Source organism: Apodemus sylvaticus, chromosome 11 (genome assembly GCF_947179515.1).
Source record: "Apodemus sylvaticus chromosome 11, mApoSyl1.1, whole genome shotgun sequence".
NCBI lineage: Eukaryota > Metazoa > Chordata > Mammalia > Rodentia > Muridae > Apodemus > Apodemus sylvaticus.
In genome coordinates this window covers 57,455,388-57,469,770 of record NC_067482.1, presented here as the reverse complement: position 1 = coordinate 57,469,770, position 14,383 = coordinate 57,455,388, and the positions used below count along the sequence as shown (strand labels likewise).

Sequence of the window (14,383 nt, the reverse complement as noted above, 5' to 3'; positions counted from 1 at the left end):
ATGGTACCGTAGGAAGGTGCCAAAGGAAATTGTAGGGGAGGAGAGAGAAAGCCAGGCCAGGAGACTGGCCAAGGCCAGGGCTGCGAGCAGTGTGCTCTGGCCAAGGCTGGGTAGCCAAGAGTTAGGATGGGTAGAGGGAGAGGGTGTCAGTAAGAAATGACTTCCGTGCTTGTCGCATTTATTCCATCCTGATCACACTTCCCCTCCCCCACCCCTCCCCCCACATCTTCTCCCCTCCTTTTAGAAGAGAGTAGGGTTCCCGGGGACATCAACCAAACATGACATAACAAACACAACAATAAGTCCAGGCCCCTCCCATCAGGTCAAGGCTGAATGAGGAAAAAGGTCCCACAAACAGGTCAAAGAGTCAGAAACAGCCCTCACTCCCAATATTAAGTTGCCATTGAAGGAATGAGGACTGTCATCCAGTAGGGGAACCATGGCTGCCAGTGTGGAAAAAGAAATAGTAGAGAGGATTTTAAACAATGTCAGTGCACAGCAATGATAGGTCTTTGACGATGCTATGCCAATTTCCCCGCTGTCACCATTACATTGTATGTGTTGAAATATTGCACCATGCCCAATAAATACATCCAATTATGTGTCTACCTAAATAAAGAACTGACTCACCAAAAAAGAAAAAAAATGCCTTATGTGCTCTGTGGTAGATTGGGTACTTTGGGGTCAGCTCTTAACCCTAACTACACATTATAAGCATAAGAGGAGTTTCTAATTATAGATGCATGCACACACACACATCTCACATTCACATATATGCATGCATATACATGTGTGTACATGCACACTCATACATTCATACATATATAAATGCACACATACATGTGCATTGTTCACTAATGAGCATACACTTGCATATACAAATAAACACACATACACACACACATACACACACAACTCAGTATCCCACAGGGATTAGTTCCAGCACCCGTACAAGCAATGAATCCTTGATTCTTGTTTCTTAGCTAATGTGATATGGCAATTGTAAACCCACAGCCTCAAGCTTGCCTTAAATGTACTTGACCACTGTCCCAGAGCCCCACCCCCTCCTCCATGTTCTAAATCACTGCTAGATTAATTACAATACTGAATATACTGCAAATAACATATAGATGGCTATTATGCTGTGTTTCTTAGGGAGTAGTGAAAAGAGAAGAAATCAATACCTACTGAGGGCAGACACCTTGTCCTGTGGGAATGTTTTCAATCTCTGCTTGGTTGCAGCTGAGAGTGTGGCCTCTCAGGAAGAAAACAAACAGCCCTATACACACATATATCACCTTCTGTTTATGTGCAATCACATTCAGGGATACTGGGGGGGGAGGGCGGGACATCAACATTTGACTTAGGAGGAACACAATCCTGCCCCTAAGATGTGTCACAGAGGCTCAGGGGATAGATGCTGAGGGTCATGAGGCAGCAGTGGAGATGGGGAAGAGAGAAACTGGGGTGGCTATGAGATGGGCTGAGGGGTCAAAGTCACCCCTGTTTCTTAGTGCAACCATTGGTGTCCTCTGGGGTGGCGCTAGCAGTAGAGGAGGGGAGATGACAAGCCTTCTTTAAATGAAGAGGAAGAATTCTCGTTAGGTGGAGATAAAGATGGAGTACTGTCAGTATGCAGGGACAGCTGTGGCCAGGGGCATGACTGAGGCACTCCCATGTCCCAGAAAGGGGGTAGGGGAGAGGAAGGGGGAGAAAGAATGGGAAGGGGAGAGAGGGAAGGAGGGAGGGAGAGAGAGGGAGAAGGAGGGAGGGAGAGAGAGGGAGAAGGAGGGAGAGGGAAGGAGGAAGGGAAGAGAGGATCTAAAATATGAGTGGAAGGAGAAGGACTCATTTGGAATTTAAGCCACAGGATAAAGGAGCCCTTCCAGTTTTACCTGAAGGAAAGTCTGGATCAGTCACAAGTAGGGAGCAGAGTGAGAATTCTGATAAAGATGAACTGATGTGAAGCCAAGACGCCTGAAGAAAGGTGTTATTGACAGAGCCTTCGTTTGTTAATGAGAGGTCTGGTTTTCCAGAGCAAGTTCCTCATTTGCTGCATTATGCTGGTGAATTAATAGATACCTCAACAAAAGGACATTTAAACGTGCGCATGACACCTGCTTCAATCTTCAAGAAGCCATTAATTATGAATTCTTAAGAAAATGAGCGAAGACACAACCCTAAGTGTATAATTCCTACCCACAGCGCCTCATCACACGGCCTTTCAGCTGCGAGACACATCTTTTCTGTTCATCTCCTCCAGTTCTGACCAATTAAACATTTTCGTTCATAATCATAACATTTCACATGCCAAATCTTCAAAAGAAAAGGAGCTTGTCAGCAGCGCACTGCTTCCTGCTGCTAATTGGTGCCGAATTCGAGTTCTTAAACGTGTGATCTTATACATGCAGGATGTGACGAGCACGTTTAGGCTTTGTGCAAAGGAAAAGGCAGCCTTTACCTTACAACCTGATTTTGTAAAAATGTTTTTTGAGGGCAATATTTTTTGACAAAAAGGTATTAATTAATTGCTGTGAGCCTGAGGTCAAAGTTTGCAAATCACTTATATACACAGAGGGAACAGTCAGCTTAAGTGTGTGTAAGCTTATTTGAAAAAAAAACAAAACAAAACTGATATCATCTAAAGGAGCTAGAATATCTCTATAGAGACAGACATATTTTTATGTCTTTGTCCTTTTTCCTCCTCCCTCTCCTCTTCTTCCTCCTCCTCCCCCTCTTCCTTCCCCTCCCCTTCCTCCTCCCTTTCCTCCTTCCCCTCCCCTTCCTCCTCCCTTTCCTCCTTCCCCTCCCCTTCCTCCTCCCTCTTCATCCCCCTCCTCCTCCTCTTCCCTTCCTCCTTCCCCCTCCTCCTCTCCACTTTTTTATCTCCTCCTCTCCTCCCCTCTTCCTCCTCCCCCTTCTTTCCCCCTCCCCTTCCTCTCCCTCCTCCTCTTCCCCTTCCTCCTTCCCCCTCTCCTCTCCACTTCTTTATCTCCTCTTCCTCCCCCTCCTCCCCCTCCTCCTCTTCCCCCTCCTCCTTTACATTTCTTTATCTCCTCCCTCCCTTCTCCTTCTTGAGACAGGGTCTCACAAATCCCAAGCTGGTATTGAATTTGCTACGTATCCAAGAATGACCTTGAGTTCCTGATGCCCCTGTCTCCTCCTCTGGGGTGCTGATTACACCTGGCTTCATGCGGCGCTGTGGATTGAACTGTGTCCATACTGGAAAAGCGACCTGCCAGCTGACCTTGCATCCTTGGGCCCACTGTCCCACTCTGTCACGTTTAACCCTCACCAACAGGCTCATCTCTCTGAGTGGTTTAGTTCACAACACTAGAACGGGCACTATAGATGGGTGGGGTTTTTGTCTTTCATTTTTCTCTTTTTCAGAAACCATCTATTTCCTAGGATCAAACAGCATTTTTCTGCACCACGGGTTTCTGACTCAATCCCAGGGCGGTTTGGTTCCCAGTTAGCCTCTAAGCTTGAGATTCAACAATCCTGACCTAGCCACCTCTGTCCCTCAGGCAGGCCTGCCTGGCAGGCAGGGAAAAGCGGAGTGCATGGCATAGATCACAGACAAATGCTGCCACGGGATCTCACACTCTCTGTGGCCACACAGACCCAGACGCCCCGTTTTTTCCACATTTTCCTGGCAGAGATCAACAGGTGAAAAAAAAAAAAAACCCTCACCATACAGTCAAAGCTTGAAATACTCACCAGTTGGCCCTTTATGGAGAGCGAGGGGAGGCCCTCTCAACCCTCACAGCAATTAGTCATATTATCAACGTGAACCATCTCTCACACCTCTGTGTCCCTGAAGCTAACCAGCCCAGGGTCCCCTCTCCGGGCCCTAGGTCTGTGCCCTCAAGGATGCTCTCCTGTTATTCCCACGGAGGCAGGCACCTTCTCTGGAAGCCTTTTACTCTCAGCTCAGAAACAAGCCATCAGGGAGTCTAATCTAACACATTATGCTTTTTTGACAGATGTGAGCCACTGATGGTTTGGTCCAGTGAGTCGGCAAGACTGGGAAGCCTGTAAGAAGGGGGGCTGCTGCTAGCCCCCCTCTTCTATACTCCTAGTGTGCCATGGTGATGTCTTTAAGCGTCAGCCCCCTGGGAGCCGGGAGTAGCGGGGTCCATATGAAGTAGCCTTTCCCAGACATCCAGCGCTGGGAACAGGGGTGGACATAAGGCTGGCTTCTCTGTGTGGTTAGACCACACTTGCTCATCATGTACAGAGAGGTGCTGGGAGGTTAATGCCTCCTCTCAATTTGATTCGTTCCCCTTCCCCTGACATCTCCAGACCTCAGCATCCCATACAGACAAAATGCTTATGTTTCTGGTATGTTTTCTTTTCTCAAAATCAAAATCTGCCTCAGGATCCCACCTCCCTTTCACATATCAGTTTGCCCACTCACGGACAGCTCACAGATGTAGGCGCATGGCTACAGTCAGCTTGCAAACCTGCACAGAGGCAGGAAATGGTTAATGGAAGACAAGGCACTAAAGTTTTCTCTCCATCAGACAGTGTACATCCTCAGAGAGGCAGCACATAAACCAGATGCAGGTGCAGACACTATCACACGGCTCAGAAGGCCATGATAACCAGGCTGTAAGCAACCCCCCAACATCTCCTTTGTACCTGGTCTCCCTGCAGTGTGTGCTGGTCAAGGGGTGTCTTTGTAGCGATGTTGCTGTAGTAGGCATAGGACAGTTCCCAGTCCAGTGGGTAGCTGTCAACACCCTGGTAGTGTTTGTACCCAAGATTCATGGATGACAGTCTCTCACTGCCCTGGCCTCCAACCAGACTGTATAGCATGCCCTGGAAGGAAGAAGTTGATAAGGTGATCAAAGACTATAGATAAGGTTATAATGTCCCCTAAAGCCAAAAGGTCATTTGCCCTCTATAATCCTAGCCACCCTGGGTGAGTTATAAGGTTAATAGACCTTCAAAACAAAACAAAACAAAACAAAACAAAACAAAACAAAAACAAAAACACAAAATACCAACACACACACACACACACACACACACAGAGAGAGAGAGAGAGAGAGAGAGAGAGAGAGACAAAGACAAGCAATCATATGCAGAGATCAGAAATTAAAAGTGATCAGAGAACATAGTGTTTTCTTATGATAGTGTTATCTGCCAGCATGACTACACTGGCAGGGGCCCAGCGTCGCTTCTCAGGGAGTCTGGTAGGCTTGGAAATGGGCGTCTGAGTAAAGCAGATGGTCCTCCCCAGGCTGGGGAAGCAGCTCCCCACTGAGAGCCTGAAGAACCAAAGGCAGAGGGAGAAGGGACTCATCCCTTTTGGCTCCCTGCCTGCCGGCCTGCCCCGCCCGCCTGCCCCGCCCGCCTGTGCTGGGACTCTGATCTTTTCCTGTCTAAGAGGTAGAATTTCCACTACCAGCTGCCCTGGTCAGGGGCCCTTCTGGCTCTGACTAGAAACCCACCACCAGCAGTGGCTCTCTTGGCCTCCCACTTGCAGATGGCAGAGCAGAGAACTTCTCAGACTCCATAATTGCATGAGCTGATTCCTCAGAATAAATCTCTTCCTATATATATAAAATCCCATTGGTTCTGTTTTTCTGGAGAACCCTGACTAATACACTTGGGAGAATGTGACTCTAAATGGTAGGCACGTTGCATAATCAATTTGGATTCAAGGCCCAAAGTAAAACTGTCTACTGTGGCATTTATTTTGATGGTAGAAGGATAGATGCGGTGACAGGAGATTCAAAGACTTTTATTAGCTTAAAAGTAAACTGGGGTGAGGGCCTCGACCCGGGGTCCATTGCATTCATCAATATTATCCTGATTTTGAAGGACAGGATTCGAGCCGGCTCTGCTCAAGCTGTCCCTTGAGTGGTTGACCAAAACATGAAAGCCATGTGCAGAAATGGAGAAGTGTTTTTTTTTTTCCCCTCCTCCCTAAAACAGGTTACTGTGTAGTTCCACAGCCCAAGGACATTTTTTTTCCCTGGGTGTAGAGATTTTTAGGGGACTCCAAGGAACTGCAACACATCCGGTGCTAGCAGGGGCCTCTCACAGCACACATAACCCAGGTGACAGGTGCTCCCGGACTCATGAAATACTCCACCTGCAGCTGATCCCGAGGTCCATTTAATCCAGTTTCATAGAAGACGGTGAGGTAGTAGGATGCTTTATGGTATCCACAGCAGCTGGAATCCATCAGAAAGGGGATGGCGGAGCTAATTTGGTGAAGGCCATCAACACCGGAGAGTCTCTTTACAGCCTTCTCAAAGATCCTCGCACCGATTTCTAATAAGGAGTCATTTTGGGTCCATGGCACTGTAAATAACACAATTCGCAGCACACAGAATTAATTACCATGGGGCTGATGTGGTTGGAGAAGGAGGGATAGCCAATTAAATACCTTTGTTATTGACAAGGTGGGTCCTGCAGTCCCTTGAAATACACCACCCTCTGGGGAAGTAAATTAAATCCTTTGAGGAAAGCTATGGTGTCGCTCTATAAAAAGCTTTTCCTCTGGCACTAAATGACAGCCTAGTATCCCGGGGAAAAGGATGTGCCTCACATAGCTGAGAAGATGCCTCAAGAGAGTAATTCAGTCAGTGTAATTCACGGCCCAATCAGGGCTGCTGAAACTTCCAGAGAGACTCTTCTTCTCAGACTCGGAAGAAGAGTGTGTTTTATCCCAGAAATAGTTACTTGGTACCACTCCCAAAATTTGAGCAGGAGCGTTTTATTTTGAGATGCTTCCTCATCATCTTTTGATTCCAGTTTTGCTTGTGGGTCTCTCGATATAATGAAAAGAATGAGTCAACTCCTGCGGAAGGCTTCCAAGCTGCCAAACACGGGGTCAGGCATCCTACGTAAATGAGGCCATTGGATCTGCACAAGCGTGGATGGTTAATACTATTCTTAGCCTCCTCCTTCACCACAGGGGATTAAGGCCTGAAGAAGCAAAATAACTTGTCTACAGTTACAAAGGCTGGCAAAAGGCCGGGCCAACCTTTGAACCCTGCTAGGCAGAGTTCACACCCAGCCCCTTGGGGACAGGGAAGCAGCTTTATTCATCAGGCCCTCCCAGCATGGATGGGTCTTGTCCGGCCTGCCTTAATATGCTTGGTGCCTTCCTTTACAAAACCTATATGCTGATCATATATCTATATGTTGATCAATGTCCAAGCCAATAGACCAAGTGTGACATCACCATGATGTGACTGTTAGAATCTTCTAAAATGTGCCTTTGCTGCCCATCTCTTTTATTCATTAACACAGCCAAGAAATGCTTCTAGGACAGGCAAGGCACTATCATAGGGACCATGCTACAAAAGACCATACAGGATGGAAAGATGTTATTTACAGGAAGCATAGGACTAAAGTTACCTGTAAACAGCTCCAGCTTGAATGTTAAGCTAAATGTCAACTTGGGCTAAAGTTTTAACTGCCTAGAAACTGGTATTTCCAACATTTTTATTTCTTCATCCCTTTTAAACACATTTTTTTTTAAAAAAATGTTATTGGGGCCAATGGATAAATCATGTTTCTTAGCACACCAGCAAGAGTGAGCTGAGAATTGTTTTGTGGAGAATGAGAGGTTTGGATTAAGCTTACTTTAGAGTAATTCCCTTGCAGTGATTCAGTTTAAAACAGGTCAAAAGGGCTGGGGAGATGTCTTAGTTGGTAAAGTACTTGCCCAGAAAGGTACGAATGCCTGAGTTTGATCCCTGGCAATCACATAAAAAGCCAGGAACAGAGAGGCATTTGCTTGTAACTCCAGGACTGGATAGGCAGAGATAAGAAATGCCCAGGGCGTGCTGGCCAGGCAGCCATGGAATTGGTGACCCTCAGGCCAATGAGAGCCTGTCTCTACAAACAGGGGCACGATGTGTGAGCAGCATTAGAGGTGCCCGCTGGTCTCCACACGCAGGCATACACATGACACATGTAAACAGAGGTGCTTGAGTGAGTACACACACACACACACACACAGTCACACACACACACACACCAGAAAGATCCAGGGCTGTAATAATGAACAGATACATTCGTTTACAAGTTACTTCTGGGCCCTGTGAGCTTCCGTAAGGCAGGTATGATCTGGACCCGAAGATCCCTGAAAGGTAGACAGATTCCCAGCTCCCGCGGCATCTACTCAGGTTCTACAGAGAGATCCCAAATCCCAGAGCCACAGAAGCTGAAAAAGCGTCTCATTGCCTGAGCAGTAGTGCGTCTTTTCTCTCTGTTTGCATATTTGCTTGCTTGCCTTGCTCTCAAAAGACATAACTATTTGTTATGTAAGAAACATAACTATTTGTTTTTGTAAGACAAATCAAACAATGCAAACGGTATTAAATAAAACAGAAGTCTCTGCTCCCCCACTCTGTCTTTAGTGAAGATAAAAGCTAGTTAAAAAAAAAAAAAGCTTGGTGCCTACGTTTGGAGGCTTTTCCTTCACATGCACAATAATTCACGTATGCATTTATTTACGTATGTATATTTTTCTTTCCCCCAGTGGCATATGATGCCACTGTAGATTCTGAATTCATTTTTATGTTTTAAGTTGTTATTAAAAGCGACTTCTGTATTCGCGTACTTATGTATACATGGAAGTGCATGTGTGTAACATGCGGGTGTCAGTCAGAGAACAACTTGCAGGAGTCAGTTTGTTCCTTCCCCATCTGGATCCCAGGATCGAACTCAGGTCTCCAGGTTCTGTGATAAGCCTCATTACCCACCAGGCCATCTCACCGGCCCAACTTTTAAATTAATTATGTATTATTAACATCTCTCTATGGCTGTCACAGGTCCGTTCTGTTGTATGTTCTAGTGATGCTGAGGAAATGTAGGGGGATAGCTCAGTTGGTAATGTGCTCTGTGCAAGCATGAGGGCCTGAATTCAGATCCCCAAAACACACAAAAAGAACTACACATTGTGATCTATGCCTGTAGCCAAGCCTTAGGGCGAGTGAGACAGATCGATTCCTGAAATTCACTGGCCGGCTAGCAAAAGCTAATTCAGAAGTTTTGGGTTCAATGACAGACCTGTCTAAAAAAACAAAACAAAACAAAAAAAGGTGCGACATGATTGAGGAAAGATACCAATGACAAGCTCAGACCATCACACACACTTGCATGCACATGTACACACCCTCCCAATATGAACAAATGAATGAATGAATGAATGAATGAATGGTAGTAATTGAGTCATCACTTCCAGGATTCCCTCCAGTTCCCTACATTCTCAGTCATCCACGTGGCATGTAAAACATGACAGAGTATGTTCCAATGTACATCTTCCTGTGCATACTCTATCATACATCCTCCTGCATACTCTATCAGGTGTGTCCCACCTGCAGCTTGTGGCCACATGTGGCCAAGAGCAGTGTGAGCTCAGCCTAACACAACATCTAAACTTACTTGAAATTTTATGAAATATTTGTTTGTGATTATCATTATCATTTTTCAACTCAATTGTGTGGTTCTAGAGCATGAATGTTGTGGATGACAATGTCCTGTGACATTGTTAATCAGCTGGCCACGCCCTTGAGCCTACATCATCTCTAGATTGGAAATGCCAAGGCAGTGGGTACTACCCTGAATTGTAATGATTAATAACAAGAAAAAATGTTTCTGTAATATGTTCGTTGTACTGATTATTGTAGAGTATTTTTTTCAGTACTGGGTATTGACCTGAGGACCTTCACACACACCAAGCATTGTAGACCACAACTCTGTCCCCAGCCTGTTACTCTAAATACCCTTGATCCATGGTGCATAGTGCACTGACACAGAGTCCACAGGAAAGGAGGGCCAACAACACCGCATTTAAGGCTGAACCAAGTTCTGTATTTTTAAACTCTTGGGATGCTTCTGTGATTTTGCTACAGCCAACCATGTAGCGATGGGCAGCCCTGGACACTTCTCTCTGATTTCCTGATGGGCTATGCCTGCATAATAACACCCTGTTCCACCAGGGCTCTGGAACTCTTATTTTGTTGGGTTTTCCCTGTGCACTCCACTCTATGGACCACTCCCCCCTGATAAGAACGTTCTCCATGGATTCAGTGAGCAGGACAGTAGAAAGATCCTACTGCTATGTATTTATGTATGTAGTTTTGAACTTGGCTCCTTTTGGATGCCGCTGCGTGCACATTCCTAGCAAAGTGGCATCGGAATCATCGTTAACAGTTCATCTTGGCCTCACTTCCCTGCCAAATTCCCAGCTAAGATGATGGGTTTTGTCTGAACCACAGGGATGCCAGCTTTGTAGGCTCAGAGGAGGGGAGGGTTCCAAAAGAAATGAAACTCTAAATGAAACACCTGCCCCTCTGACCCCTGGCACAGAACTCCAGAAATCATTATCAGGAGCACCCAGGTAGCTGAGACTGCTGAAAACGTTGGAACAAACCCGGAATCCTCCAGTCTCAATTCTGGGCTCAAAAAGCTCTGCAGACTGAAAGGGTGTGCTCACTCGTTTCTTTCTTATATTAAAATTCTTAACTCCCTCCCAGAAAAATATCACCAATTGGTATTTTCTCTGCCCAAGATTCTAAACAATTTTCTGCACTGGTGAATTTAATAAAAAATAATAATGCTAAGGTAAAATTACTCATTCCACACAATTGTTAAAGTTTGGATCATAACTATTGTCTAAAATCAAAGCCATGGTGTCTTTAGTGATATTAAAGCCAGCTTAATGAAACTGTTAATTTCATCCATCTGGTTTAGCATATGCATTTTTTTCTAGGCGATCTGTAACTAAAAACATGTCTTGTTTGAGGAGATTAATGGTATAATGAGGAAACAAACTAGCAGAATGGGAGAGCCCCGCTCCTCCATTTCCCTTTTCTTTTTGTGCCAGATGCTAAGGAGTAAAAGCCACAGCCGCTATTGTTTGACAGTGGCGTGGCTTATTTTACTCTTCCTTCCTATCAGACGGTGCATGCTGATTGTTAGAAGAGGCAAGGAAGCCTCTGAGAAGATAACTACCCACTTAAGGCCCACAAGCCGGAGCTGGTTTCTGATTGAGAATTCAGAAGGAAAGAGGCAGCCTTGTTCCTTGTGAGAGGGACGGAGACATCAAAAGTCATTGTGAGCGTCGGGCTTCTGAGAGGCAGCGCATACCCAGAGTAGAAGTTTGAAAGAAGAGAGCAGAAGAAAGAGGACCTATCATGATGCCCCTGTCACGAGGAGCCCTCTTCATCAACTTTACTGACTTAAAACACACTCAGCGAGTTTCTCATTTGCATTCTGATCTGAGGTCCTGATGGGCTCCAAGAAGCTTCAAGAGCCGGCTGATGGAGTGCCCAAGGACAGCACTGTGCCTGTCAGCACCGGGAGCACCAGTTCTACCCATGCTGCACCTCTTTCTTCTTCCTTCTAATACAATGGAAATGCTCTGGAAATAGGTGTTACTTTGTGTTGCTTAGGAGCAAAGAACAAGAAAAAAAATGTCTGAATATGTTCACAGCAGATGTGATTTCTTCCTTTGTCATTTTGATTTTTGGGTAGTGCTGAAGACTGGTCCAAGGGCCTCACATCTACCCAGAGCTCCAGACATCCTCATTTTCTAAATATTTACTGATGATTCAAAAACTCAGACCTTCCTCCCTCCCTCCCTCCCTCCCCTTCCCTCCCTTCTTTCCTCCCACCCTCCCTTCTTTCCTTCTTCCCTCCCTCCCCTCCTTCCTCCCTCCCTCCCTCTCCCCGTCCTCCCTCCGTCCCCTTCCCTCCCTCCCTCCTTCTGTCTCTCCCTCCCTTCCTCTGTTCCTTCCGTCCTTCCTTCTCCTCCTTCTCTTCCTCTCTTCCCCCATTTTCCTCTCCTCCATATCTCCTTTCAGGATTATTATTTTTTGAGGGGGTGGAAAAACTGTAGCCCATTTCCTTGTTTTCTTCTTCATAACCTCTGCATAAATATATTTTAAAACCCAACAATACCCCCCTTTCAATTCCCAATAATAAAGGCGATGTCTCTCCCACAGCCAAGCCTAGCTCCTGAGAGAAGGGATGTCCTGCCATTACTGGGTCACATAACTGAGTTCCCATCATGGCCATCCTCTGTATTTTAGGGCCTTCAAGCAAACAGTGGAATGGTTGGCAAAATCTAAATCAAAGCAGCATTCTGGTGCAGCCGCCTCCCCCTCGGCAGATTGTATGGAGACACTTCTCTAAAGCCTGGGGCAAGAGGCCCTGTAGAAACCAGGCAGATGGTGTCAGCCCTGGGAGAGAAGCCAGGCTTGGACCAGGCCTCATCCCAGAGCACCGTTTATTGGCAGCTTCTAGACTTGCTCTAGGCGCTGGCACCAGCACTATGAGCTTAATGGTACCCTGCAGAATGGAGGGAGAGGAGACTATCAGTGGTTCTGGTCTGGGGTAGATAGCCCCAGGGGTGCACAGCCATCACCCCAGCCTCACTCAGACATCCTTCCTGACTTTATGACCCCTGGTCCTAAGCATGGAGCCCTGCCTAACTGGATGTGAGCCTTTGAGGTCTTCTTCACTGTTCCCAACCTCAAGCCTGTAGTCCAGCCCCCAGGGCCATGCCACCTGGCACTTCACTCACTGGTCTCGGTACCAAAGCACTTTTCAAAAGAGCTTTTGATTTCAAATTACTCCATTTTGACAAGGATGGTAGGATAGGAGAATACAAGAATGAAATGGTCAGAATGACTCCTAAATAATGAAAACCACGTACGCTAAATTCTACTGTTGCAGCATCAGAAAAACAAAAGCCCACATGTTAACAGGGCTATCTCCATGCTCCGGTAACTGCCATCTTCCTAGAGAATTCAATGCTTGGGAGACAGCGTTAAGGCTGACCTATCCGAACGCCCTGCTGAAATCTCAATCAGAGGATCTTGCATTGGACTCAGCACCCTGCACAGTAGAAACTTAGGGACAGAGCAGGGAGAGATTTCCCAGATCAAGCGAGGCAATCAAGATGCAGAGCTCATCTCTGGAATGATAAGGGAGGGGGAATCTTGAGAGCATCTATATGCACCGCAGCTGGGTACCCCAGGAGTGCTGCCATCTTTAATTCAAAGGCTTGCAGACTCTGTGAGGTGAAGAACAAGTCCTGTTATACATTGAGACTGAAGACACCATTGGGACCAGCTGAGTTTTACAGCATGTTAGCACATCAGCTGTCAACGTTTAGCAAGCCTCCCCCACAGCACCCCCTGGGCACTTGGCCTAGAGCTGTGTGTGGGCTCGTCCCACTCTCGGTGTGGTTGCCCCAGGGCCTAGCACAGTGCCAGGAGGAACTCAGTCTATGGGTCCCAAACTGGCTGTGTGTTGTACCTCAAGGACTATTTTTACATCCGGGCACCTGTACACCTCATCACCAGATGATAGCCAAAAAGTCCTTTGGAGAGTGCTTTGGTACCAGGACCAGGATGAGAGACACATTTCCAAAATTCTTTGGTATGCATAGAACTGAAAAAGATTCCAATCTACTTTCACAGCTCTAGAGAGGGTCCACAGCTCCAGGGACCTGAGCGGAGATTTACAATGGCAAGATGGTAGCGCCCAAGAGGGACTAGGATTATGATGAATGAGAAAGGAGAGGAATACAGAAGGTCGAAGAGGGAACCCAGTGGACTCTGTCAGGCTGAACTGGAACCGTAGCTTTGCCAAAGCAGACCTTGATGTCGGATCTCCTAGGAGTCACATTCATCAATCCTTCACTGATGCAAAGTCTCCGCCAAAGGCTCGAGGGCCGTCAGAGCACCAATTCCTGGGCACTGGGAGGCTCGAGGATTCTCAAGACTTTTGGAGATGAGGATCTTCAGGACAGGAGGGAAAGATGCTTGTGGTACTGGACACCTGGTAGTCCCAGCACTCGGAAAGCCGAAACAGGAAGCTTTCTATGAGTTTAGGGATAACCTGGACTACTAAGCCCTGTTTCAAAACCAAACAGCAACTGGGAAGATAGCTTAGTTGGTAAAGTGCTTTTTGCACAACCGAGAGGACCTGCATTCAATTTCCAGAACCCATATTTAAAAACTAGGCGTGGTGGTATATGCTTCTAATGCCAGTGCGGGGGGGTTCCTAATCCTTGGGACTCGCTGCCCCGTCAAACAAGCCTACCAGCTGAGCCTCCAGGGTAGAGGGAAGGGGACTCATAAGACAAGCTGGATGGTGACTGAGAGTGACCTCTGGCCTCATACACGTGCGTGCACATGTGCACGCATACCCCACACATACATGTGCACAAACTTTCCATGAGCAAGCATAACCACAAACTCACACAAATAAAGGAAGCCGAGGGACTGCCCCCCCCCCATGTTTGAGCAGTCTAAACCAGTGGCTCTCAACCTTGCCGATGCTGCAACCTTTTAATACAGTCCCTCATGTTGCGGTGACCCCCCAACCATACAATCATTTC

The 14,383-nt window shown here is 46.7% G+C and overlaps 1 protein-coding gene across 1 annotated transcript in view; it reads right to left on the bottom strand.

Moving 5' to 3' along the window:
- Sel1l3 (SEL1L family member 3) overlaps window positions 1–14,383 on the bottom strand; it is a 107,777-nt gene that overhangs the window by 43,816 nt on the left and 49,578 nt on the right. Inside the window, exons 10-11 of the mRNA XM_052199416.1 lie at window positions 6,107–6,318; window positions 4,645–4,824 (exon numbers count right to left, since the gene is read on the bottom strand). Coding sequence (XP_052055376.1) covers window positions 4,645–4,824; window positions 6,107–6,318 — 392 coding nt within the window. The remainder of the gene's footprint in view (window positions 1–4,644; window positions 4,825–6,106; window positions 6,319–14,383) is intronic.